Genomic DNA, 27,613 nt, shown 5'->3' on the forward strand with positions numbered 1-27,613 from the left:
TGGAAGAACAGTTTACTGCTAGGCTAGGGAATAAAGAGCTTTAAACAGGTAACTTTTAACATTCATGCTCCCCCCCCCCCGATCATAAGAACATTGACGATGATCTTACTGAAAGGCTGGCGAGACCAGACGACACTCACCCTCACCAAGTGATAGAAATGCATAAGTTTAAAACAGGGATCCCGGACGCAGATCAAAGCCGAGATTTTATCAAATGTAGCTGCCGAAAGTAAGGCCTTTAGTATCTGATTTGCAGTGACTTGCACATCTCCCCCTACCCCCACCCGCCAACAGGCTTCCAATTCAGCAACCATCCCTGAGCGCATGCTTCGGGGACTTCAAGCTGAATTTGAAATCCCCACCGCCCTGTGTCTATGTCTGCAGCTGCATCAGGATCTGACGGTCAGGCTGAGCACCGCGATCGCGACGGAAGTCGGAGGCAGCCACAGCGTCTAGCAACATGCAGTCGTGCTTACTTAAGTATGGAGCAGGAGGAATAAATTCAGGCACTCAATTTTTAACAGACTGGGGAAGATTTTCAAAGGTGCGCACAGGGCTGTCAGGCACCCGGCCACCACAGATGACCGTGGGAGCTGGGTGCACATATCCATCTGCGCTTTTGAAAATGTCCTTGTGGGGCTCAAATCTTAATATGAGATCATTAAATTAAGTTGAAATAAAAGGCACTTCCATCTGTGTTTAGGTACCTAACTTTAGACACCTACATTTTAAAACTCAGGCTTGTATCTGGGGGGAAAAACAGGTTACATATCGTCCCCCCTTTTCTTTTTCTGTTTACTGTATTAATTATTCGAATGCGAGGCCTCCAATACTTAATGCTTGAACATTAGTGTCTCAAGATGTGAAATGACAGAACACATGGCCACGTAGTAGCTTGACACCACAAATCCCCTGCCTTATTGGCCATTTCTTCCTGCTTCTTGAGTGCTAAAATTAAAAAAAAGGAAAAGAAAAATCATATTTCACAGAACATGGGTGTCAGTGATGGAAGTTATTTCATACCATATCCCTTGAGACCATTTTTCATTGCTTCAATTCAGAAAAGCACTTCTGAAGTCAATGAGACTACTCATCTGCTTAAAATGAAGCATGCAGTTAAGTGCCATACTGAATCAAGGCTTTCAGGCTTTGGGAGCTTTTGCTGTTAGTTTGGAAGGTTACAGGTCTTCAAACGGGTGCTTTTAGTGTGAATTTAGAAAAAGACTTATTTAAACATTAGCTGACAAATTTATTTGAAGTCTTGAAGAATTTGATCATCAGAGAGAAAGAGAAGATATAAATAAAGGACACTGGACATACACATAATCTACAGTTAATTCAATATTCAGCTTTACAGGTAACAATATACATATTGTTTTGCCTTTCTTCACAATCAGCTTTCACGATACCTGCTGTGAAATACACAAATGCCCGGGATGGAGAAATGTGATGGAGATGGCAAACGCAACTGTGTGCTCCCAACAACGTATGAAGAACAGCTGTAACTCAAACAAGCCTAACCAAAACGCTGACAGATCTGTCAGTCTGAGAAGGGATTTGGCAACAAGACAGTAGGTGCAACTTTGAAAAGCTTTGCAAAAAGTCATCATAGATGAATCAGTAAAGAAAAGCAGAAGTTTCACAACCCAGAGCAACCAGCGCTCTGGAGTCCAGGAAAGAAACTCTGGACTCCAGTGGGAAAGAGTAATCATTTGGTCATAAATACATCTATTCACAGCTTAACATTAATAGAGAAAGAATAAAGCTAGCAATCTACAAATCAAAGAGGTGAAAAGCAGAATTAACGTATGCTCCTTGTCATACAAAGGAAAGGAGACTGTTAATAAATGATTGGCATATTCAGGACTATTTAAATTTAGAAAAGATCATGTAAATTCAAAAGAACAACCAAAAAACATCATATTGTGGTGCTGCCTTTTTTTTCTTTTGTTTTGTTTTTTTTACCTGTTGAAGAACAGAGAAATAGGTACATGGTTTTCTACCATGAATTTCTCAAGTGATTCATCCTTAACGTTTTTCTCCTCTAGAAATATAGATACTGTCGCTTCTTTGACAATGGCTGAGATTTTTTTTTTTAAAACAAAAGCCGTGGGCGCGGGTAAGTGATGAAGTGAGTCCTTGCTCCGGAGAACGCACTGACAACAGAAAGCAACACACTTCACCAGCTCTGTAAAGCACGAGTCTCACCGTTTGGTTTTGCTGGGATGGATTTGAAGCCAGTCCTTCTGATGTGATCCCTCAGTCTATTGTCTCTTGCTCACCCACTGCTGGGCCGCCTTCGGAGAGCACATCTGCCTTTCTTTCTCCAAGTAACTAGCTTTTCTTCACCTCTCGGAAGTTATTTTTTGCCCCAGTGGTAGCGGAGGCTCAGTAGCCCAAAGTCCTTTCCCTCCCCACCCCGCCCCCCTTGTATTGGGTCCTGTATCAAAATTGGGCATGATCAACTTCATCTAGCCAAGAGGCAGGACTTGCTGGGAAATCTGGGTACCCTCCACTGCTTCCCGTGGAGAGATCTGAACTGGGTCCATTCCCACCTAGGACTCTCATTGGCTGGGGAACACCTTGTCCTCCTTGAGCCATGATGCCCAAACCGTTGTCTGGATAAACCAAGCTTGAGAGTAACGGTTGGTGACCTGGTAAGGCCTGCAAAGAAGCAGGCGACTGGGGTATCCCATAGGGGCTGTTGGATCGGAGGTCGTGGTACTGGTCCTGAGCTGGGATGCCAGCGTGTTCCAAGGAGAAGCTGCCGTTGGTCCCAGCTTGTCTCCCCAAAGCAGGAGACGCTTCATTTAGGTTGCTGTAAATCCCATTGGAGTGACTCATTTCTGACATAGTGGGTTCGTCTGAAAGGGAAACGGGCTGGTTTTACTGGGGATGCAAACTGGATGGAGACAACACGATCAGAAATCTCGAATGCCATGCTAATAATAGTAATAATTGTTATACTTATAATAATAAAAGACAGAGGGCTTACAGATGTGGCATGTCTTACCCAGCCTTGTGATGGTGTTAGTCTAGCCACTTTTCAATTTTTGTTCTGTCTAGGGTCAGAGAAGCCAATGGGATTTTTTTTCTGAGCACAGGTACTACAGTCTAAATCATCTAGGCTTTTTTTTAAGTGTATGGAACAGAGCTGCTAAAAATAAGGCTGTAACTAAATAAATATGTACTTGAAGGAAAAACTGAGCCAAGGCACTTGAGATCTGCCTCTTTCTGTTGTTGTGCTTTGTTCCTTTTCTGTTTGGGGATTTTTCACTACTGCTCAAAGAGCAATAGGAACCCTCACTGATATTAGGGAATAATCCAAAGAAAAACTATCCATTACTCAGGAAAAGCAATTAAAATCTCAGTCGCATTTGGTTGCTCAGGAACAGGGGAATGCAATTGAGTTGGATCACTTAAAAAAAAAATCAGTTCCTTGCTTAGTTACCAGAAAACTGGTAATTGCATTTATTAGACCCTTTACTGCAATTGAGCTAGATAACCTAGCATGTAAACCTGTTTGTAGTATTAAGTGAGTTTTTAATATTTTCCTAGCAAACTCATGGGAACTTGACAGTGAACACTGCTGACGTGCAGCATCATGTATGAACAGGGATGAAAGTCTAACACAGTGGCAGGGACACAACAGACATGCTGAAATTTCAGACTGCATATATATATAGATGTAGATATCTATATATCTAGATTTAGATACATAGATATATCTAGATATATAGATATAGATATATAGTAGATGGGACACTAAGCCTGTGACCAAGGATTGCTAGGAGCAATTGGTTATACTTCCTGAGTGACATGGCCAAATCACTTACAGGCAGATTTTCAGAGGTACTGCGGGTAGGAACTCAGTAGGAGACAGGGACCTGACTTCCTTTTAGTAACTCTTCCTCCTGCGCTCATCTGTAACATGAGGCTAACAGAGCTCCTCTCTCAGTGGTACTGTGTGGATACATGCATTAAACATGGGGAGGCAGTTGGAAACTAGGGTAATGTGGACCATACAAGTATTTTAAACAGAGGCACTAGATGCTACCGAGCAGTTAAGTGACCACCAGCTTCACGAAGGGACTCCCCAGCAACAAGTGCTAAGCCTGCAGCAAGCAACGGGGGTCAAGGCTTCCTTCACCCGGGGCTGCATCTTGCTCACAGAACGATTTGCTGATGCAGGAAGGTATATACAAGCCCTATTGTAGTCTATTAGCTATAATTTTGGGCAAAGTTAGTGGAAACTACTCATGTGCTGAAGATTTAAGCCCTTTCTTGATTTAATTACGCTAGAATAACATTTCTTCTCCTAAGAAGCTTGACATCCTGAGAGAAATACCCCAAAACAATGACAAGGAAAAAAACCCACTCAAAATAAACAGATGGAATAACAACCCCTTCCCCACTCCTGCTGAAAGATGAGTAAGGGGAAACTTCCTAAATGTAATAATTGTATGAAATAAAAATACAACAAAGAAATACTAAACAGGATAAAGAACATCCCATCTCACAGACATCTTTCATACAGATGCACTATGCAGGCATTTGGGAGCTTTTGTTCTTTTGAACCGATTCATGTAAAAAGTTTCTTCAGTCAAAGATCTCCTGCCTGGATAAATCCTAAGTAAGGTTCTTCTTGTTTTTTTCCTTTTACAATTGTGACACAGCCCATTCATTAAAAAACTCCAGACTAAGCAGCCTGTGGATAGTGTCTCTCAAAAGCAACAAACCCCGGTCACCTGCTCTTCCAAACGGGAAGCCACTGATGGCAGTCCCTGTGTCGCCGACTGGAGATCCAGTTGTGGCTGCCTTCATTTTTTTTTCCTGGCATGCATTTGCATTTTTGGTGTTCCCAGTTTGATTTACCTGCATCAGACATTTGCTTTCTTTGGTTCTGCTGGGTCAGGAAGTGCTCAGCGGGTAAATGGCATGGAAAGAATTAAAGAAACGTGCAATGAAAAATACCGCTCGGAAGAAGTGCACGAAAACTGCAGCCGGGTGGTGATGAGTGACCCCGTTCGCAGGGTCACCACAAGACCAGGCAACTTCAGTCTCCCTTCAGCCTTGAATTCTGCCCTGGCGTGATCTCTACAGCAAGCGTCACCCCAGACAAGCACGCTGGAACCGCTTTCCTCTTACCTGTAAAGGATACCTCGGCATCGCTGTCCGGCCCTTCCTCCTGAATGCTGTCCTTGTCAGACTTGGAGCTCCCTCGGGACCGTTTCATATTCCTGAAGTACTGCCCCCACCGCTGCCTCCCCGCATCTTTCTTTAGCCTTTTTTCCTTGGCCCGTCTGTTCTGGAACCACACCTGCCCAGCAAAGTGAAGCAAAGGAAAGAAATAACCGGAGCAGTTTTTAATTTTCCAAAGAAAATTTGGGCTTCCCTTGTCTTGATGTGAACATGAATATTTTTTGCCAAATGCATTTCTTTTGCACCAAGGTGTTTGATTGGGGTTTTTTTTTTTAATGACACCTCTTTTTTTTTTCAATAGAAAGACACAGTTCCCCTAATAAAAAAACCTAACCTGCATTTCAAGCAGTTCACCACTGCCCCTGCCCAATGATGCACAGGAAGTGCACAGGAAATCATGAGTTTAGAGCCTTGGACTAGGGAGGACCCTTGTAAGAGCTGAACTGCAATGATACAAAGTGCAAAGGTGTCATTTAAATTCCTTCAGGGTTATATTTAGTGCCCAGACTCAACATGGCAATGAATTTTATTAAAATGTTGAACATGTAAATAATTTCAACCTGCTTTGGATTTGTTTTTTTTAAGGAAAAAGGAAAGTGAGAGCAAGACCAACAAGACAGTGATTCTCGCCCCCCCCCCTCCCCTTTCCTTCATCAAAATTTAAAACGATGACTGGAAAAAAAATGAAAGTGTTGCAACCTGCTTGAACAAAGAGGATCTTATGATAAATCCGCGATTGCGTGTAGCCACTACAGGCTCTCGGTGAAGTCTGTGGGGATGGTCTGGGCAGAGAGGCTTCGAAAAATTATTCCAAAAACATTCAGGAAAAAAATAATTCAGGGCCGGCTGGCTATCAGTGCTTGTGCAGAGGAATTGCGGCAGCGGGAATTAATCATGGAAGACTTCTTGGTTCAACCCCATTGAGTCCAAAGAGCATGTAAGAGCCCATAAATATGTAAAGCTGATGATCTTAAAGGACTTTGGGGGATTCTGCAACGGTGGGTGCAACGGTGGGCACCCTGCTTGGGTGCATCTGGGCTACCCTGCCGGCAGGTGAACGCCTGGGGGAGAAGGCGCCACTGTCCCTTGTCTCACCTGCACGACTCTCATGTCCAGGCCAGTCTCGGAGGACAGCTGCTCTCTCACGTGCCTTGCTGGCTTAGGGGAATTGTTGTACGCATTTTTCAGGGTTTCCAGCTGCTTGGCCGTGATGGTGGTGCGGGGCCTCTTTGCTGTCGATTCTGCTTCTGCAAACGTTTCCAAGACACACAGCGTTATTTCCATGAGCCAGGGAGACCAGGAGTGGCTCACAGCCCTATGAAGATGGGCTCAGGGCCTGGAGCGGACGTCTCTGGTTATGGCATCGGGGCGGCAGCAGTTTGGAAGGACACTAAAAGATGCACTAGCCTGTGATCCCCCCACCTCCTTTTTCCCCCCACCTTTAAAAAGAAAATGTCCCTGGTATTCAGACTAGCAGATGGAAGGAAAGAAACCTAACTGCCATGCTGAGATGGACCGAAGGTCTGTCCAGCCCAGGAGCCAGGCTCTGACTCTGGCAAGCAGCAGATGAGTTAAGAGGAACGTAGAAGAAATAGGGGGAGTATAGCCTGACCCACCCGCTGCCAGGCAGTTGTCCAAGGGAGAGGAAGGGCATAACACTGAGCTGGGCAAAAAAAAAAAAAAAGAAAGCAGAAAAGTCTGACTCCTGGGACTAAGCAAACAAAAAGAAGAAAAAAAGTCTGATTCCTGGGTCTAAGCAAAAAAAAAAGAAAAAGAAAAAAAGCAGAAAAGTCTGACTCCTGGGACTAAGCAAACAAAAAGAAGAAAAAAAGTCTGATTCCTGAGTCTAAGCAAACAAAAAACGGCAGAAAAGTCTGACTCCTGGGACTAAGCAAACAAGGAGAAAGGAGAGAGGTTTGCTTCCCGGGGCTGAGCAGCAGGAAGAAGGAGGAGAGGAGCCTGACGCGGGGCTGGCCGGGGCTGCGGGGCTGGAGGCGGAGACTCGGGCCCTTACCCCGCTGCTTGGCCGTCTCGTAGTCGGCTTTGCAGACCAGGCGGCTGTCCTCCATGAGGTAGAACTCGTCGCCCGTGGCCAGCTGCCGCTTGCACACGATGCAGGAGAAGCAGTGCAGGTGGTACACGAAGTCCTGCGCCCGCCGCACCACCTGCGTCGGGGGGATGCCCTGCTGGCAGGCGGCGCATTTCGTCCCGAACCTCCTGGGGAGAAGCGGCAGGGTGGGGGGGCCGCCCGGGGCCGCCCGGCGCCCCCCGGCACCCGCCCCGCTCCGCGCCCGCGCCCGCGCCCGCGCCCGCCCGCGCCGCACTCACTTGAAGAAGTCCTCCTTGCAGTACACGCCGTCGCCCCGGCTGAAGCACTTCTCGGCCAGCGGCGCCTGGCAGTCGCTGCATTTCAGGCACTTGCTGTGCCAGTGCCGGTCCAGCACCTTCAGGATGAAGCGGTCCACGATGTGCTGGTTGCAGCCGGCGCACAGCGGGATCTCTGCGGGGCACAGGCGGGTCAGCGCGGCGGCCGGGCTGCCAGCCCTGTCCCGCCGCGGGCCGCCCCGCGCCGAGCGCCCGCAGGGCCGGCGGCGCTACCCTCCTCCTGCCCGGCGGCCCTGGCTGCTGCCGCCGCCGCCGCGACAACGCCGCCGTCACTGCCAGTCCCCCTAGCCCTCCTGGCCTTGCTGGGGCTATTGCTCTTGCTGTCGTCGCGACTGCTGTTGCTGTCGCTGCAGCCATTATTACAGCTGTTATCGCTATCGCTATAATCATTATTATACCGATTATTACCACCGCTATAACTATTGTTATAGCTGTTATTACTATCGCTATAATCATCATTATACGAATTATTACTATCGCTATAACTATTGTTATAGCTGTTATTACTATCGCTATAATCATCATTATACGAATTATTACTATCGCTATAACTATTGTTATAGCTGTTATTACTATCGCTATAATCATCGTTATACGAATTATTACTATCGCTATAACTATTGTTATAGCTGTTATTACTATCGCTATAATCATCATTATACGAATTATTACTATCGCTATAACTATTGTTATAGCTGTTATTACTATCGCTATAATCATTATTATACCGATTGTTACTATCGCTACAATCATTATTATACGGATTATTACTATCGCTATAACTATTATTATCCTTATAACCATTAACTATTATTATAACTATTATTACTACTCTGGCAACGGTGTTATGGCTGGTCTTACCATTCTTAGTTCTGACTGTTATTGTGGCTGTTGTTACTACCATTATTGCTCTCGTTGTGACTCTTGGCACTGTGCTCGCTCTTGCTCGGACGATGGTTATGGCTATCAGTACTATTAGTAATACTATTGTTATAGATTCGTAGGTGGTGAGGCCCGAAGGGACCTTGGACGATCATCGGGTCCGGCCCCCCGCACCAGGCTGTTATGACTATTATTATTTCTAGTGTGACGAGTAGCACGGCTGTTGTCGCTCTCGTTGCGACTGTAATGACCGCTGTTATGGCTGTTATTGCCATGACCAGGATGGCTCTTATTGCTATTAAGACTCTTGTCGCTGTTGTTCTTATTATTATTGCCACCGCTATTATCACTACTATTACTGCTACTGCGCGGGTAGGGTTATCCCGGTTCTTGCTGCCGCTACTACTATTATTCCCGCTGCTGCTACTGCTCTTTTTACTCTTCCGATGATCTCCGCGCTCCTACGAACGACGTGCGGGAAAGAAAAGCGTCCTGGCAGGGCCCCGGCGGTGCCCCCTCGTCCCCCGGCGGGACAGGCGAACCCAGCGGGGGAAGCGGGGCAGGGCGAGGGGAGACCCCGGCCCCGGCCCCGGCCCCGGCCCTGCCCCGGCCCGACCCGGCCCCGCGCCGCTCTTACGCTGCATGGTGAGTCCGGAGGACGGCGGTCCGCGGGCCGGAGCCGGAGCCGGAGCCGGAGCCGGAGCCGGGGCAGCCGAGCCCGTCAGGCACTGCGGGAGCCCCGGCCCCGGCCCGGGCGCCCCTTCCAGTCCGGCTGGCGACGAGACCCGCGGGGGCGGCCGCCGAGGCGGGGCGGGGGGAGTCGCTAAATCCGCCTATTTTTAGCCCTCCGCTTCCCCGGCCCGTGTCAGCGTCACGTGGGCCCGGCTGGAGCCTCCGAGCTGCCCCCGGGCCGGGGGGGGGCGGGCACGGACGGGGCGGGGGAAGGACCCGGCCTGGCGCTGCCCCCCCGGGCCTCGGCACGGCCCAGCCATGAACAGCGCGGCCCCTGTGCTCCCCCCGGGGCCGGAGCGGGGCAGCGGCGGGCACACGGCCGGAGGGGCGGCGCGATTTCGATAGCTGTGCGTGTGGACAGCCTCCAGCCCGGCGTACGGGGCACCGGGGACCGCACCCGCGTGCCGGAGGGCCGTGCCGTGCAGCCGCGCACCCGAGCTGGGCGAGGGCGAGAAACGAATAACGGCGCTGGGCGGGCGCGGTGTCCGCGGAGTCGCGGCGGGCCCCCCCCCCCCCGGCGCGCACACGTGCGGTGCATCGGGACACGCGCCTTCTGGCCCGGCCCCACCTGGCAGTAGTCAAAATTATCGCCAGGATGGGATCCGCTTGTTCCAGCCATTCCTGCACTTTCGCTCCTACGAACCACGTGCAAAAAAAGTCAACCCGGCGCCTTCCCGCTCCTGCCCCGCACCACGGAAATTAGCGCGAGCAGAGAGACGGGGGGGGTGTCCTAAATGGAGAGTGTGCTCCCCGTGCCCTGCACACCGCCCGCCCGGGCTCCGCTTCCTGCCGCGCCGCGGGTGCCCGTAGATGAGCCCGCTCCCCAGCGACCGGGATTTTCCGCGGTGCGAGCGCAGGGCCCGGGTCCGCCGCCGGCACCGCGGGGGCTGCGCCCGCGGCTCCGCTTCCCGCCGGCTCCGGGGCGCCCGGCGCCCGCGTGGCCGGCCGGCTGTCCTGCTGCGTGCGGGGAGAAAGCAAAGGTAGCGACCCCGGCCACGCGAGCGCCGGGCGAGGGGATGGCGAGAAGAGTAGGCCGAGGAGCCGTGGCCAGAGCAGTGCGGGGCTAGGCAGCGGCGGGAGTCGGGGCCCGAGGCCGGCCACGCGGACGAGACCGGCCGCGGGCCGCTGAGCGCAGTCGTCGGGCCGCTCGGGGCTGCCCCGCTCCCCCGCGCGGGCTCCGGCTCGCCGCCCTCCCTTCTCCGCGGGCTAGAAAGGACACGGCCCCCCGCGCCCGCGTACCTCTGCGCGCGTCGTCGCCGCGGGCCAGCAGGGCCAGGAGCATGTCGGCCCCCGACGGCTCCTTGCCGGCGCCCCGCTCCTTCAGCGCCTCCATGTCGCAGCCCCGGGGGCCGCCGCGGCAGCCGCTCCGCGCGCGGGAGCGCGGGGGCGCAGGAGCGGGGGCGCCTGGGGAAATCAGGCGAGTGCTGCCCGCGCAGATGGATGCGCGATCAATGCCCGGCCCGGCCCCTCACCTGGCGCCCGGCCGCAGGGGCCCAGCTCGGCCGCCGCGTCGGAGCCGGCCCGCGCCCGCGCCCGCGCCCGCTCCAGCAGCATCTCGGCCCCGCCGCCGCGCCGGGCGCCGCCACTTGTAGCCGGGCCGGGGGGCGGGAGCTGGCCGCGGTGCTGGAGCCCGGGCCCGGGCCGAGGCGGCCCCTCGAGGGGCGGGGGCACCGCGCCCCTCCGGCCGTCCCGCCGCAGCGCCGCGCCCGCGCTGTCCCTGGCGCCCGCTCCGCGGGACAGGGGCGGCCGCGCCCGGTGCGGGGCTGCGGGCGGGGCGGGGCGGGGCGCGGCGGCGCGCGGGGGTCTCCCGCCCGGGGGGCGCTGGGGAGTCGGCTGTAGTCACACGCACACCCACGCTGACATGTACCCGCGCACGGACGCACACGCGTCCCGTGCCGAGCCGGGCTGGAGAGACTCGTGTGTAGTCACACGCACGCAGACAGGAGCGCGCACACGCATTAAACATGCATAGGTGTGTGTGTGTGTAGCTACATAGTTCATAGTTAGTGGGGTCGGAAGGGACCTGAGCAGATCATCGAGTCCGACCCCCGCCATGGCAGGAAAGAGGACTGGGGCCAAACGACCCCGGCAGGGTGTGCATCCAGCCCCCTCTTAAACACCCCCAGGGCAGGAGCCTGCACCGCTTCTCTCGGAAGTCGGTTCCAGGCCCTAGCCCCCCGACCGTGAAGTCGCGCCTCCTGATGTCTAACCTAAACCTCCCCTCTGCCAGCTTGTGACCATCATTCCTGGTCACTCCTGGCGGGGCTCGGGGGAACAGGGACTCCCCCAATACCTGCTGATCCCCCCTGACCAGTTTGTAGCAGGCCACTAGATCCCCCTCAGCCTTCTCTTGTGGAGGCTGAACAGATTCAGGTCCCGTGGGCTCTCCTCGTCGGGCCTGCCCTGCTGCCCCCGACCATGCAAGTGGCCTCCTCTGGCCCCTCTCCATGGTGTCCGCATCTCTCCTGAAGCGCGGCGCCCAGAGCTGGACGCAATACTCCCGCTGCGGCCTGACCAGTGCCGCATGGAGGGGGAGGATCACCTCCCTGGCCCTGCTCGAGATGCATCTGTGGATGCAGGACAAGGTGCGGGTGGCCTTCCTGACCGCGTCCCCACACTGCCGGCCCATGTTCATCTTGGAGTCAGTGATGACCCCCAGATCCTTTTCTGCCTCTGCCCTGACGAGAAGGGAGATCCCAGCCTGTAGGTATGGTGCCGGTTCCTCCTCCCCGGGTGCAGCACCTTGCACTTGTCGGAGTTGAATCCCACCCTGTTCTCATCCGCTCGCCCCTGTGACCTGTCTAGGCCCGACTGCAGCCTGCCCCTCCCTTCCAGCGTGCCCACGTCCCCCCACATCTTCGTGTCTTCAGCAAATGTGAGCAGGGGCTTTGTACCCCCTCGTCCCAGCCGCGGATGAAGATGTCGAGCAGTGCGGCCGAGGCCCGAGCCCGGGGACCCCACGGCCCACGGCCCCCCGGGGCGAAGACGCCCCCACCGCCGCTCTCCGGGCGCGGCCTCCCGCCGGTTGGCGACACGTCCGCCCGCGCGGGGGTCGGCGCCGCAGCCCCCAGTTCCTGAGTGCGAGCGGGTGGGAGCCAGGGCGAGGCCTCCGGGGGCCCAGGAGCACGACGTCCGCTGCCCCCCCGTCTGGGCTGGTGCGGCAGGCCCCGCGCTGCTGGACCCTGCTGGCCGCCCCTAAGCCTGTGCGTGCCTGCGCGGACACACGCACGGGTGCACACCCCAGCCCCGTGCCCCCCACGCGAAGGCGGCCCCCGGGCTCCGTGCGTCCCGCAGCGCGCGTGGGAGAGCTGTGCGGCCTCGGGCTGCGGCGCGGCTCCGTGGGCCCTCTGCCGCAGGGCGGGCCGGGCAGCCCCCACCCGCCTGGCCCGTGCTGCTGCGGGAGCGCCGCGGGACAGTCCCCCGGTGCGCCGCCCCGGCCCCTCGCTCCCGAGGCAGCCCCTGCCGCCCTGGGCAAGAGCGCCGCGCCGCGCCGCCGAGCAGGGACCGGCTTGCTGTGGCGAGCACCGCTGAAGTCGCTCCCTCTCCAGCCCCTGAGTGTGCGGGGACCTGGCCTCCGCGTGTGTACACCAGGGGAGAAGAAAGGAGCAAGCACAGCCAGAAATCCCCGCGCTGGTGCGACATACTGGGATGCAGCGTGGCTTCCCCGGTGGGGGAGAGCACCCGGTAGCACAAGCGCCCCAGCTGAAGCTAGTGCCCGAGGTGCGCCCACAGCCGTCTAGGGGTAGGGAAGGGCCTGAGCCGGAGGTGATGTGTGCGTGCGAAGCAGAGGTAAACTACACAGCTGCTAACACACCCTGGGCCTGGATCCCAGTCTCCTGAACAAGCCCTTGAACAAGCAAAAGTTCAAATCCACGACATCAACGGGCTCTGCTTTATCCATTTGCTGAGTGTAGGAGGCAGCAGAGCCTTTGTCGGAGGAAGCGGGCTGGTATATGGTCATGGTAGCAGCATGCTCGGTTTTGGGTTGAACTAGGTTATCGGAGGTGAGACTATATTCCTGGCACTTAAAGGGGGCAGGCTTGTTATCGTAGGTGCAGTGAGAGGGACGAGTCAGTGAGAGATGCGCTTTCCCAAAGAGGCGCTGTGGCTAAGGACCCCAGCCTCCAGCTTCCCCCAGGGGCCGTAGCCCAGACAGCCACAGGAGGCAATTGCCGCCCAGCCCGGGCCACCGCTGGTGGTGAAAGGGCACATTTCTGCAAAGGAAGCAGAATTGCGTGTTCAACTACAGGGCACTCCAGTCCAATCCTCTTTCCTTTAAACATCCCACTGACAGGACTCCAGGCGTAGTCAGGGTCACCTCCACCACATTAGCACGACCACCGCCGACTGCCGTCAGGGACTTGTGCTGGGACAAACAAAACCAAAGGAGTCGCGCGGGGTCACAGACCAGTGTGCCTTCACAGCAAAGCCAGAGAAAAGTGAAAAGTAAATTGGAAATTAAAATGGTTCAAGTGCTGTCTTTGTGTCATTTCTCTAGAAAAGTCTAACCCCAGGGTGATCCCCCTCTGGTGAGAACTGGATTTTAAAGCACTCTTGCAATATCTGGCTTGTGCTAGAAGCTGGAGCCAAAGGGATGGGTACAAAAAGGCTGCTGCACGTTATTTTTTTCACTCGGACATCTGCAGTTTATTTTTAAATGAGCACATTCGTTTACACTTTAGTACAAAATGGCCACTTTCCCCGCGAGAGGAGCTCTCCCATCGAGTGAAAAACTAACTGACACGAGAAAATGTCAAATTATTCAAATAAATAAAACATTTAAATTACTCAACGGTTTTGCTCACCAGTCTCAACAGCTTGGATGCTGCACAATATGCGTGTCGAACCTTTCCTAAAGATGATACTCACGTCCCGTTCCCAACAGGTGCGACATAAAATATACAGTTTGCAATTAAATATTAAACACGAAGGAATCATTTCACTTGGCTTTTTTTTGGCACGTGTGGCTTTTTCTCCTCCAGCCGAGCAAGCCCTCCATTGTTTTCCCTTTCTCCCTGAAGCTTAACATTTGCTCACTGAGAAACTCCAGACGGCTAAAAAAGCTGGAAGTATCGAAGCGACAAAATGCAGCCCAAAGGTTACTCGGTTTGGTATGGTTCAGACTGCACCATTTTCATTAGGAAAACGTGTGTGGTTGAATTTCTTACAAAGCACAATTCTGAGACTGATATTTTCAGGGCATTTCAAAAAAATACTCTCATAATTTGGCTTTCTGTAACAGCGTGGGAAAACAGCATTGCCCAGCTCAGGGACACTTAATAATACTTTCTAGAGACACGGCAGGTCTATAGAACGAGTATGGCAGGATTAACTCCAGGGTGCAGGGCTCCACACTGACCATCGTAATACAGACAACACACAACTCGTCAAGGTACGATTACAAAATGGCAAATACGCTGAGATTTGCGTAACAATTACATTCAAAATTCAGGGTTGGTTTCCAAGCGAGGTCACTATTACCAAAGCTTTGTACCAATTAAGAAGCAAAACTTAGCTTAATACACCACATGACACAATCCAAATCCCATTTGCATCTATTTTTGGGGAAAAAGGCTGGAAGTTTAGGTCTCTGCTCCATTTCCTGCTTCAAACACTGTAAAGGCACTATGAAAGCCTACAGGACTCCTTCAGCAAATGAAGAACGGTTCCTAAGTACGTCCCAAAATAACCCACTCGTTGTTTTGCAGGCAAAATCATCCCAACAAGCTTTCCAAAGTGGTTTTAATACACATATGAAAATAAGCGGGACGTGCCTAAAATGAACCAGCCCAGTGCTAGATACCCAGCAAAGTTGAAAACAAAGTAATGGTCATTTGATAGGAAAATATGCAAAACGATCAACAGCAGGAAGCGGAAAGATGACAGACTGAAAGCTCTCCGCACAGGTACCTAGCATGTCACCTGGTATTTCGAGATGCAGCACCCTCCCTCAGCTCCTTTTGACCTCAAATCCAGCTCCGAAAACTGCCGCTTGTTACGATTACGTTAGATTACCTGACATTAGATACCCAGTTTGGTTAAAACCAGAGGCCATTTTCCGTTTCCCCAGCTCTGAGCCCCATTATTTGAATCTGGGTAATAACTAAGCACAATGGCATTGATTACAGGCTGCAGGCTTTGATTTTTAACTTGTTTCACCATCTGGCTTGTAAGCCATTTCAATATTTAAAAACCGGTGCAATAAGTATCTTGGTACTTGCTTAAAAATCTCATGAAGGAGGGAAGAAACCGTTCCAACAGGTAGCGTCTCCCCTCTTAAATCAGACGTTTTCATCCAGCCCTTCACACTGACTTGAAGTCACAGTGAGAGTTTCATCTAACGTGTCCTTGGAAACTGTTCCCCCATGTCACCGGGGGCCCTAAAAGGTAGCTTAGGAAAGCTGAAAATGTTTCCTTTACTGCTGTCACGGTCATGCAGATTTTGCTTCAGACCTGCGACAGTGTATGCTGTTAAAAACCTTTTAAATGTAAATGTGTGCGTCATATCAGTATCCGCCCTTGTTTCTCCGTGCAATTATTTGCCCAATTTTCTTATTTGTAATTGAAGCTATGGAAGAGTTGTGTGTCAAACTTCAGCTGGAGACATGTATCAAATTCAGCTATCATTAAAAGCATTTTCTCCCCGAGCACTGCGTCTGTCCTAAGCTTTAGCTCAAGATCATGGCAAGGTTCAAATCCTTCATCCGAGGGCTTGTGAGGGAAGTCAGAGGGCAATGTGACTGGGGTTTGAAGGCCCCATGCAAATCCAGCACGTTACGAATAGGCCCAGCAATGAAAGAGAGAATGAACAAATTACCGGGGTGCTATTTCCTCCCTCTTTTATAGTGCAAGAACAGTGCGTGTACGTGTGCCGGGAGGAAGGGGGGCATTAAAGGAAATCTTAAGTTCACTCCCAGGTGATCAGAAACACCCTTTTATGCACTGTAATTAATCTGCAAAACACACAGCCACAAGATGACATTGAGGCTAGAGTTTTTTGGGTTATATAATTAGACAAGTACGTGGATAATGAGAACATTCCTGGCTACAGTAGAGGGGACCATCAACCTCCTTCTCCTAAGCACAAACTGATGACCAGTAGGTGAGATCAAGAAGAACCTTTTATCCCCCAGGTCTCATCTTTTTATATTTCTTCACATGCTCCCTCACACCTTCCCCTAAAAGACTGAACAAGTGGACCTGAGACCTGATCTGGAAAGTCAGCTGCTATGTTCCCGACTGGTCCCACAGCCCAGCGGGGAACAGCAGCGGTGAGCAGAGCGCACTAGCACAAGCAGAGGAACAGGAGACTATTCTTGAAGTAACGACTATTCTTCTTATGTAAGGAAACTTTACAGGTGGGAGATAATATCCCTCATCGCACAGGCTCAGGACTGGAAACAAGCACATGAAACACCTACACTGTGGAATCCTGTTACACAAATATTTTAAATTGTGGAGCAACAACGTAAGCAGCTCACTAAAGACGACTGTAATTTCTGGTGCCCGAAAAAGGCTGAAGACTTGTGTTCCCCTTCGCTAGAAATTTCACTTCATCAGAAATCATTAAAAGTGGGCTCCACGAAGAGAATTCAGCAGTGCTGCTTTTCCCCAAACTCTGACAATAATTATTCCTTAATAAATCAGGAAGAAAGGATTAAAGTTATTTACTCTACTGCGTAAGTCCAAGTCTCTTCTCATGAACCCTTGTTGGAGCTGCACTGAAGTCGAAAGGGTTCATTCGAAGGAGCACTGGCAAAAGCAAGATTAAAATCTGGCCTTCTGTATGCTGTTCAGCCCATCTGTGACCTTTATGAGGGTGTTCATATTCTTGGCTGCAATAGGCAGAGGAGGACTTACAGGGACTCAGAGCCACGGCTACAGAGACAGCATCGAGTAAAAATATTTAATAGTTTTTGAACTTTATTCAAAAGACATTCCTGTCCCCTCTGGAAAAAGCAAACTTCTTGCTTCTTCAAATGCCCACCAAGATGGTCTGCTAGACCAGAGGACAGAGATCCCTTCTACTCAGGTTTGGATAAAAGTAAGGAGCCCACTCAGCGCGCCAAAAAACAGCACTGTTTCTTCCCAAAACTTGGAACAGCTGGTTACAAAGGGTGCAGGATGCAAGCAAGTAATGGTATCTTCATGGAAAAGCACGTTTCTCATTTAGGGCATGTTTTATGGCAGCGCTACGTGTCCGGATGTTACACGCAAAGACTGGGATTCCTACAACAAAGACTACCACAATAGAAATCAACTGGGGAGAAGGGTTTTTGAAACAAGTGAAATACTGCATATAAAATCCCTGATCATAAATATTAAAGCTGCATCTGTGCTCATCAGCCACTTACAAAGGAAATTTCACTTCCAATTTTGATTTCTATACAAATGGACGATAATACTTCATTTTCCACCTTCTAGACCGCATCCGGAAAAAAAAGTACATTATCATTAAAAATAAGGACGATGCTACATAAAGTACAACACATAGACTCATGTCTATGTTAGAAAATCCAATCCCTAAGAAAGATACAAACTGTTTGGTCTCTTTACGAATAACTGGTTCAGCTGCATTTTTATTTCTCTCTTTGACAGGTCCATCATTTGCTATTAATCTATCTAAGACCTTCGATTTTGGATCTAGCATGTTTTGTTGCTCCAGGTTATCGTTCTCTTTGTTTCCGCTTGGTTTTCTGGGTGAAGATTTCTCTTTCTTCTTCACATCCCCAAGTTCAGTTTCACTGGAGTCAGTTTGGCCTTCGATGTACTTGTACAAAATGTTCTCGCTGTTATAGTGATGCTTCAAGAACTGTAACACTTGTGCCTCGTTCCAGCTGTGTAATCCTTTAATTTCTTCGTGGCAAGCAGGGCACAGATCTGGAGTGGGCCACTGAACTTTAGGAAACTTTGGATCCTCACTCAGATCACCTATACGAAGAAAGAGAGAGAGAGAGAGAAATCCAGTTGATAAAAATCCCTATCAGTCTAGTCATTGAAACCCATGAGACAACTTTCCATTTAACACAAACACTAGGTCCAGTTCAACAAGAGAACACGCATTAAAGAGCAATAAAGTTGTATTTTTGAATAAATAATTCATTGTCAAGTAAGACGCTGGCTTCCTTCCGGAAATGTCACTTTTCATATTCTAAGTTACTGTTTTATTCTCTTCCGATGAAAGCGTGAAATGACGAGCCTCTCTCTCTTCCTGGAAAAATCTGTAGCATTCAACTGTACTACGAGAGTATTTTGTTTCCCTTTAACAGGTGATAAAAAGAAACAGCCAAATGTGTTTTCAGAGGGTAATTTGAACTAGGCTTCAAAATGGACTGCTCTTTTGCACAGTCCTCCATAATTCTGTAGCCTACTTTTCAGCAAGCTGCTTCAAGGCCATTCAATAACTTGCGGATATATTTTCATGCTTCTATAGATACTGGGGACCATTCTGTCTTTATCCAGCTTTTGCCTAGCATCTTCTGTTATTACAGGACGCCATCGGCAGTGCTGTAAAGGCTTTAAGACACATTTTTCAGTTTGCCTTTTAGCATTTATACGCATATTATTTTCTCTGGGACTGAACTCCATTTTAAATGTTTCAGTTGCTTGTAGATGGAGTTATTTTTCTGGCTTGATGGGAGGGAGCTGATAGTTCATGTTGTAGCCTGCTCTCAAATAAGCTTTGTATCTTTAACTGAGATAATTTCATCTTTATCTGGTTTAAAAAAAAAGTCAACGTGGGTGTCGTGTTTGTATCTGGTTTGGATTAATATATTAATTGTGCACAGATTTTGCAGAAAAATGCCCCATCTTTTCAGTGCCGCACACTAATGTTTAAGAAGCAAACTTTTTCCTATTCTGCAAACTCTTTTGGCCAAAAACAACAAATAAAAATATTTCCCTATTTTATTTCCATTTGTATGTAAAGTAGCAAATGTATTTCCCTTTCATGTTTTCACACAAGACATTTAGCAGCAAGAATCAGTCATCAGTTCCTTTAAGAGGAAAAAGTATTATTAATATTAAGTCTAACAACCTACTGAAACCTTAAACTAGTCCACTCTCTCCATCTACACTCTATCAATAAAGCTGGTCACAGTGGGTAAACTTTTAAGCTACCATGGCTTAGGATGCAACTGAATAACAGAAAAAAACAAATTTGCAAAATGATTTCATGGTGAATGATAGGTAGTGGTGCTGGGGTATTTTTGGTAACCGGTAAGCCTAAAATGTCTCGTATTTACTGCAAGTTCCATTCACATGACCATAAATAAGGATGATCTGTTTGAGAAAGACACACCAAGTAATGCAAAAAATAGTTAATCACAGTCCAAAGCAGAAACCAAAGTTTGGCAAATGTACCCCAAATAATCTGGCGTTATTAATCATCCCCATACAAGCTGAAGTTTTTTTTAAAGCAATTTAACACAGTCTTGCATTACTGAAAGCTCTGAGTAAATTCTCCAATCAGAAAAGTAATTTATTTTTCCTCCTACAGTACATACTACGTAACTTAAACTGGAAAAAAAACAACCCAGATTCTATCAGGCAACGGTATACACGTTAGCAGAAGTTTTTATTGACTCTCCCATCATATGCTTCTCATATTGGGCGGCAAAAGATAAAACATCTGCAGTCACAACAATATTTAAAGCTTCAGGTGTTTTGAGAATGTGGCTTAACCACAATGCAAACACAATGGTGCATATTTAAATTGTAACTAATGCTACATTACACTGATCCATAACAGCTGGCAGTTATTAGGTACAAACAGAAACCAATTTTCTTCAGTGCTTTAGTTATTTGATATCTGTATAACACAATGGATTTAAATATAACCTAATATTTTAGCAGAGTTTTCAGTCTATCTCTACCCAAAAAAAAGCCCTCTGTGGGCCACACCATATTTGAAGATTGATTTTCTTTTATTTAATATACTGATATATACAAAGTTTATACCATTCTACACCAAATAACAATATCTTGTTCTCCAATGGTTTTTGTAATTCCCAGTAGAACCAGGGGAAAGAGGTTTTAATGTCCGCATAAACCATCGTGGAGAGACACATAATTATTCTTATTTACAGAAAAGCTGCTGAACTGCATTACTAGGTTTCAAATTGACCTCGTAGAGGCTCATTTAATCATTTAGCAGGTCAAAACAGCAGAAAAATGGGTGCTCTAAGACAACGGTGGAGTCTTTTCTACACATCCTTGTGAGATGAACTACCACTACCCAGAATAGGGTATACCTTAAATATAACTTTCTTGGCCATGTTACCTTGTTGGAATTGGGCAACTCACAATTGCTTACACTTGTTCAGCAAGCTAAATAAATATTAATATGCAGCATGTTAAATTCTGGTCTTGAATATGAATGCAAATCTGAAGTTACTTCACTGTACAGGAGATACAGGTATAAGTCAGAGTAGATTAAGTTACTCTGGGTTTCTGCTGTTCTGGAAGAGAATATGGACATATTACCAAACCGTACTATTATCATGACTACTGGTCCAGAGTTAACTTCGGTAGGTTCTCCTGACACAGGTCTCCATACCTGCAAGCCTGTTGTTCACCACATTGTGCTTCTCCCACAGCCAAAGAACTGCCTTGTCTAGTGTTTTCACAGAGTCCATGGACTCCTTAGCCATTTCTTCAAAATGCTGGGCGCAAGCCTTACACCCGAAGAAGTGCTGAATATACCTCCGCATCATCTGCAAGACCACTTGGGGATTGTCTTCAAAACCTGGCAAGAAGGAAATTAGATCCTCATTAGCAGCATCTAGACAAATGCTTCTGACATTTATTTCCTGTGCATAAGCCAAAGTACTAACAAAACAGCATGAATCATGGGGGGAAAAAATGGAAAGGAAACATTGCCTCCTGCTGGTTCTAGGCTAAATTACAGCAGCGTTTTCAATTTAGAGAATTTACTTCATTTGGGTGGTTTTCTGTGGATCCATAAACCACTTCAGATTGCCCAGCAACCTTATCTCCGTGAATCGTGATGGAGACAAGCAGTACGAAACAAAAGCGAGAGAGTGAGTGGCCCAATAAGGGCAGTAAGAGTAAAGGATTACAACATTAAAATAAAAATGTTTAAGAAGTTTTGTGCAGGAATGGGGCACTCCCCCCCAACTATTAAAAGAAGCAGCACTGTAAAGTTATAGTAGTGTCACTTAGTAATTGTGATGAAGGAGGATGGGACTTATTTTTGGTCAAATCAGCTGGTTCAGAAGGGGGATGTTATGTTATGAAAGACGACTCTGAACGATCCCCTAAGAGGTTCAGAAAGCTACAGTTCCAAGCTGATTATTATGTCCCGTGATGATATTAAAACAAAATAAAAATCATTAAGTCTCTACAACAGTTTTACTTGCATAATCTCACTGCCTAAGGATATTTGGTACCCATACAATTAAAACCAGCTTGTGAGCCAGTATAAAGTAAGCACAAGTATGTAAAATACATTTATTGTAAAAAGTTGTGCTGACCATTAGTTTGAATAACATATTATATTCAAACCTAAGACATCAATGTTCTAGGGCACCAGGTTCTGCATGTCAAAGGACGGTTTTCAAATACACAGGAATAGGCAGCTACATTGAACACAAACTGTAAAACATTTCTCTTAGCAAACAAAGAAGATTTGACATGGTTTAAGCATGTGAAAACAAATGCAGTGTCTTTTACAGTGCAAGGAATTTTTTCCAGAAGTAGAGCTTGCTTTGATGTTTTGCTCAATTCCTAAACCAACACATGTAATATATACTGAATATTCTATCTGCGCTCAAATACTAACATAGTTTCATAGTTTCATAGTAGCTAGAGTCGGAAGGGACCTAGGTAGATCATCTAGTCCGACCCCCTGCCTTGGCAGGAAAGAGCACCGGGGTCAGATGACCCCGGCAAGGTGCTCATCTAACTTCCTTTTAAAAATCCCCAGGCTAGGAGCCTGCACCACTTCCCCTGGAAGCCGGTTCCAGGCCTAGCCGCCCTGACTGTGAAGTAGCGCCTCCTAATATCTAATCTAAACTTACCCTCCGCCAGCTTGTGACCGTTATTCCTGGTCACTCCTGGCAGCACACGGGGGAACAGGGACTCCCCCAATACCTGCTGATCCCCCCTGACCAGTTTGTAGCAGGCCACAAGGTCCCCCCTTAACCTTCTCTTGTGGAGGCTAAACAGGTTCAGGTCCCGTAGCCTCTCCTCATAAGGCCTGCCCTGCTGCCCCCTGATCATACGAGTGGCTCTCCTCTGGACTCTTTCCATATCGTCCACGTCCCTCTTGAAGTGTGGCGCCCAGAACTGGACGCAGTACTCCAGCTGCGGCCTGACCAGTGCCGCATAGAGGGGGAGGATCACCTCCCTGGACCTGCTCGAGATGCATCTGTGGATGCATGACAGGGTACGATTGGCCTTCTTGACTGCCTCCCCACACTGTCGGCCCATGTTCATCGTGGAGTCAATGACGACTCCAAGATCCTTTTCCGTCTCCGTGCTGGCAAGAGGGGAGTTCCCCAACCTGTAAGTGTGGTGCCGGTTCTTCCTCCCCATGTGCAACACCTTGCACTTATCAGTGTTAAACCCCATCCTATTCTCATCCGCCCACCGTTGCAACCTGTCAAGGTCAGCTTGTAGCCTATTGCACCCTTCTAGTGCACCCACATCCCCCCACATCTTAGTGTCATCAGCAAACTTGAACAGGGTGCTTTCTACCCCGTCATGCAAGTCACTGATGAAGATGTTGAACAGTGCGGGCCCGAGGACCGAGCCCTGGGGAACCCCACTGCCCACGTCCTTCCAGGTCGAGAAGAACCCATCCACCACCACCCTCTGGGCGCGGCCCTCCAACCAGTTGGCGACCCATTTGACCGTGTGGGCATCGACACCACAGTCTCCCAGCTTTTTGATGAGGACAGGGTGAGAGACAGTGTCGAAAGCCTTCCGGAAGTCCAGAAAGACTACATCCACAGCAACCCCTGCGTCTAATGATTTGGTGACCTGATCGTAAAAGGCCACCAGGTTGGTCTGACAAGACCTGCCACTGATGAACCCATGTTGGTTGCCCCTGAGCATGCATTCCCCCGCAAGGCCCTCCTGGATGTGTGCCAGGATAATTTTTTCAAAGAGCTTACCCGGGATTGAGGTAAGACTAACTGGCCTGTAATTTCCCGGGTCCTCTTTTTTTCCCTTTTTGAAGATAGGGACCACATTGGCCCTCTTCCAGTCCTCCGGCACCTCACCAGAGCACCACGAGTGCTCATAGAGCCGTACCAGGGGTCCCGCAATGACCTCGGCCAGTTCCTGTAGAACCCTAGGGTGAAGATCGTCCGGACCAGCGGACTTGAACACGTCCAGCCTCTCCAGAAGTACCCTAACTAACTCCTCGCTAACCCCTGGCCCAGGCGTGTCCCTCCCGGGGCCCGAGGGGGGCCCAGCAGGGAGGTGGCTGAACTGGTCCCTACTTAGGAAGACAGAGGCAAAGAAATCGTTAAATATGTTAGCTTTGTCATCTGGCGTGATGACTAAGTTGCCCATCGTGTCCTGCAGGGGCCCCACATTACCCGGGACCCTCTTTTTACCCCCTATGTATTTGAAGAAGGACTTCTTATTGTCCTTAATCCGGGAAGCTAGTCCTATCTCCATCTCTGCCTTGGCCCTCCTGACTGCCCCCCTACATCCTCGGGCGACTGTAACATAGTCCTTCTTGGTGATGACCCCATCTCTCCATTGGGTATATGCCTCCCTTTTAGCAAGGAGACATTCCCGGATGCTCTTAGTGAGCCATGGGGGTTTATGTGCCCTCCTGCTCCCTTTGACCCTTGTTGGGATTACCTCCCTTTGGGCATGGAGGATCGTCTCCTTAAGGAGCAACCACTCACCTTTGACATCTGATTCCCTTCCCCTCTGGGTCCTCAGCGCTTCCCCAACGATCCTCCTTAGCTTGTTGAAGTCAGCCCTCCTAAAGTCTAGGGCTGTTGCCTTGCTGCAGCCCTTTGCCACCTTACGCTGGATGGTGAATTCCAGCAAGCGATGATCACTGTCTCCCAGGTGGCCCATCACCCGCAGCCCCCTCACCAGGTCATCACCCGTGGCCAGCACCAGGTCCAACAAGGCGTCTCCCCTGGTGGGACTGTGCACCTCCTGGGTTCGATGGAGGTCCTGCACTCTGGCTAAGAACCGACGTGAGCGATCAGACTTGGCTGACTGCTCCTCCCAGCAGATGTCTGGGAAGTTCAGGTCCCCCATGATGACCACATCCTTAGCCCTCACTGCCTCTGTGAGCTGACCTAAGAATTCCTGGTCGAGCTCTTCTCCCTGGTTGGGAGGTCTATAGTAGACTCCCACCGTTAAGTCTCTCTCCCCTGGACTGCCTTTTACTCTAACCCAGAGCACCTCAGAGTGCCCCCCCTCTACCCCCATGCTAATTAACGAGGAAGTATATTCCTCCTTGATGTAGAGTGCTACTCCTCCACCTTTCCTTCCTATCCTGTCCCTCCTGTACAGCCTATAGCCCTTGACACTCACCGCCCAGTCATGCGATGAGTCCCACCACGTTTCTGTGATCCCTACTATGTCAGGGCTGGTGACAGCTAGGAGGAGGGCGAGTTCCTCCTGCTTCTTCCCCATACTTCGAGCATTCATGTAGAGGCATTTGAGGCCTCCAACGGTTGTGCCCACTGACCCCCTAGTCTCAGCAATGCCCCGTCCCCCATCGCTTACCTGTTTCTCCCTTTTGACCATTGGTCTGGGCTCGCTGGCTGTTGCTGGGCCTGGTAGTTCATCATCTCCTCCGCCCTCATCTTCCCCCTCCCCCGACGAGCCTAGTTTAAAGCCCACCGATGGATAAGCTTAAAGCGCACAAGCACCCAAAGCTCTCTGACACAGGACTCCAATTTCTCTTTCAACTTTTGTTAGTAATCTCCTTAGGTCTGAGAAATAAAGAACCACTACAATCTGACTACACTTATACATGCACACAAATACGCACTATACACTAGTTAGTATAGCAGCTCTGCTACAGTAGCATTTATACTTATAAAAATAAAAGAGGGATACTTGAAATTATTTTCATTTGAAACCATTACTATATGGTCATAATATTTGCACTGTGGTGTTGAGGACTTACAGATGCATTATTTTATCACGTATGAGACTTCTGCAATTGAGAAACCTTATCCTGCAGTTGCTCTGCAAAGTCCCTACTATTACAATAGCCCCATTCCTGTTTGTGAGCTCAATTCAGAAAACCTCCCAGCAATAAATCTTTGAGAAGTTCAGAGTATTATAGAAATGTCTGACTAGTACTTATTTTTTCAGAATATACTGCACTATATAAACTATTTATAATAATTTATGTTAAATACCTGTCAAATGAAATAATACATGCATATATTTTGTGATGGAGCATCCATGACTTACTATTAACAACTGCTTTTACTGGCATGGAAAGGAGATGAAACTTTACTGGGACTGGGTTTAATGAAGCTTTACAATACCAGACCATAGCATTTAACTGAATATGTTTTTCTAATGGTGGCATTAAACTACTTTATTTCCAATATTATTTAACAATAATGCATGTAAATGTATTTGTATTTTAGAACAGTTCAATAGTGCACCTATGACCTCCCTATACTTCCTATCAGAAATGTGTTCTGTTAACACAAGCTGTTCAAAACTGTGTTAGCTAGCAAAATATTTACTGTTTATGTCCACAAGTGTCTTCATAAAACAAATTTAGATATCAAAACAGCAGAATGAGGCTCTGGAACATAAAAAGAAATTATTTAAAACCAAAGAGAAGTAATACAATGACGAGCCATCTACTCAGACATCCAATATCTGTGATTGAACAGACATGAATAAATAAAAAAGATGAGATTAAAGCAGATTAAAATGTCAGTATTAAAAGAAATGCTGAAAAATAATTTTAGAAACCCAAGATGAATTTCAGGCAAAATGCAACTATTACTGAGCAACTGTTATTTTAAAGATTAAAATATCCATTTTTTTTAAACAAACAAGGTTAGCCTGCTGATAAGCTCAGCCTCTCTGTGCAGAAGCAGAAAAATCACACAGTGATATAACAATATGCATTTACTCTTAAGATCCCATATTCAAAAACAAGTGCTACACTGTCCAGGTTTTGAAGGTTTCTTTTAAATGGATGCATTTACAGAACAAGCAATTTTTGGATACCATTCTCAATATCAAATTAAGAACACAGGACCCACACCAGTACACCGTAGCAAAAGTAACCCTGAAGCTTAAAGGCTACACAGGTCAAGGTTACAATACATTTGCCAATATATACACCAGAAATGTATATTAAGAAAGCTAGAGTGGGTTCATCTTTCCTGTCACGTTGTGCAAGCAACAGGAACAACCAAGAAAAATATTGTTGCTTTAAAAAAAAGACAATTGCAAAATAGCTCATTTTGTTTGTTTTTCTTTTATCAGCCCCAGGATGGATCTCCTATTAACATCTGCCATGTATCACTGTGTAATCCTCCTTTTCTCTTTCGGCCCCAACTACAGCAATTCTGGGTAACCCTAATCTTTAAAGTGGACAAGAATCATAAAACCCTACCTGTGGGGGGAAGGATTATGGAGCGCAGCATGCTTTTTAGTAGATAGGATTTAAACAAGCAATAAGGAGAGGAAAACCTCCCAAGACATAATCCGACTGTCTCAGACTGACCCAATTCTTTTGGCGCAAGAAGTGATCATCAAATATCTGCCCTGATTTAAATTGGTAGTTAAGTGTGGTAAAGATTTTTCAGGTTCTAAAGTGTCATTTAATTTCTGCCTCATCTGATGACACATTTGAACCATGGGAGCAATTTAAGATGCAGTTTTGTATGGAGAATTAAAACAAAAATATGGAGAATAATGAAAAAAGGAGTCTCACTGACTAATTACAAGATTTTTGTGGCAGACAGAGCGAGTGAGTGAAGAACACCAGGGAGGTATAATTTATACAGTCTGTCAATGCAGAGCCATAATGCATTGCCTAACAGGAAAGTATGCACATCACCAGATCTAATGTGGCACTAACAACAGAGATTCAATCTGGCTTCCTGAAATGAGAGAGGCACACAAGGCAGAGGGATACTGAATGACCTAGTCCACCCAGTTTGTAGGTGGAGTCAATTTAAGAGAGTTCGTTAACGTGAACTGAGCCTTCAAAGATACTGCACCAATATTAATATCTAAAATTGAGACAAGCTTTACCTTGCATTTTATGAACAGCAGCTGGAAAGTGTTATTGTGGCTTTGATGTACCAATCTGGACACACAATTACCCTACAAAAGTTTTCTGCATTCAAGGCCGGGGCAACTACATTTTCCAATTTGTTCTATGCAAGTCTCGCTCCAACCAGTTTATCTCCAAAAGTTACAATTC

The 27,613-nt window shown here is 48.5% G+C and overlaps 2 protein-coding genes across 5 annotated transcripts in view; both read right to left on the reverse strand.

The window, feature by feature from the left end:
- Positions 1-214: 214 nt before the first annotated feature.
- On the reverse strand, positions 215-10,930 carry LHX3 (LIM homeobox 3). 3 transcript variants are annotated; one of them, XM_090021612.1, is made up of 6 exons: positions 10,674-10,930; positions 7,531-7,702; positions 7,217-7,419; positions 6,298-6,449; positions 5,149-5,320; positions 215-2,864 (listed from the first exon to the last, which is right to left on the reverse strand). In XM_090021612.1, exons 1-6 carry the CDS (start codon positions 10,753-10,755, stop codon positions 2,446-2,448), a joined length of 1,200 nt encoding a protein of 399 aa, XP_089877738.1. In that variant the 5' UTR covers positions 10,756-10,930; the 3' UTR covers positions 215-2,445. The 3 variants fall into 3 exon arrangements, with proteins under 3 accessions (XP_089877738.1, XP_089877737.1, XP_089877739.1); XM_090021611.1 differs by having other exon boundaries at positions 10,441-10,753; XM_090021613.1 differs by lacking the exon at positions 10,674-10,930 and adding an exon at positions 9,107-10,089.
- A 2,903-nt stretch (positions 10,931-13,833) lies between these two features.
- QSOX2 (quiescin sulfhydryl oxidase 2) overlaps positions 13,834-27,613 on the reverse strand; it is a 40,336-nt gene continuing 26,556 nt past the window's right edge. For both annotated transcript variants that reach the window (XM_090021810.1, XM_090021809.1), the window contains exons 11-12: positions 20,759-20,947; positions 13,834-18,132 (exon numbers count right to left, since the gene is read on the reverse strand). In XM_090021810.1, the coding sequence (XP_089877936.1) occupies positions 17,585-18,132; positions 20,759-20,947 (737 nt within the window). In that variant the 3' untranslated portion in view covers positions 13,834-17,584. The remainder of the gene's footprint in view (positions 18,133-20,758; positions 20,948-27,613) is intronic.

This window comes from Crocodylus siamensis, chromosome 11 (genome assembly GCF_052110815.1).
Source record: "Crocodylus siamensis isolate JL-2025a chromosome 11, ASM5211081v1, whole genome shotgun sequence".
In the NCBI taxonomy this organism is placed as follows: domain Eukaryota; kingdom Metazoa; phylum Chordata; order Crocodylia; family Crocodylidae; genus Crocodylus; species Crocodylus siamensis.

What these genes read in the sequence shown, in the direction of transcription:
- LHX3 (XM_090021611.1), bottom strand. Translation starts at nt 10,534, where the DNA reads ATGGAGGCGCTGAAGGAGCGGGGCGCCGGCAAGGAGCCGTCGGGGGCC. An exon ending in TGGACATGAGAGTCGTGCAG is followed by an intron (nt 5,321 to 6,297) that starts GTGAGACAAGGG and finishes TTTGCTGGGCAG; the next exon opens with GTGTGGTTCCAGAACAGACG. An exon ending in TGCCGAGGTATCCTTTACAG is followed by an intron (nt 2,865 to 5,148) that starts GTAAGAGGAAAG and finishes TTTCCCTTTCAG; the next exon opens with ACGAACCCACTATGTCAGAA.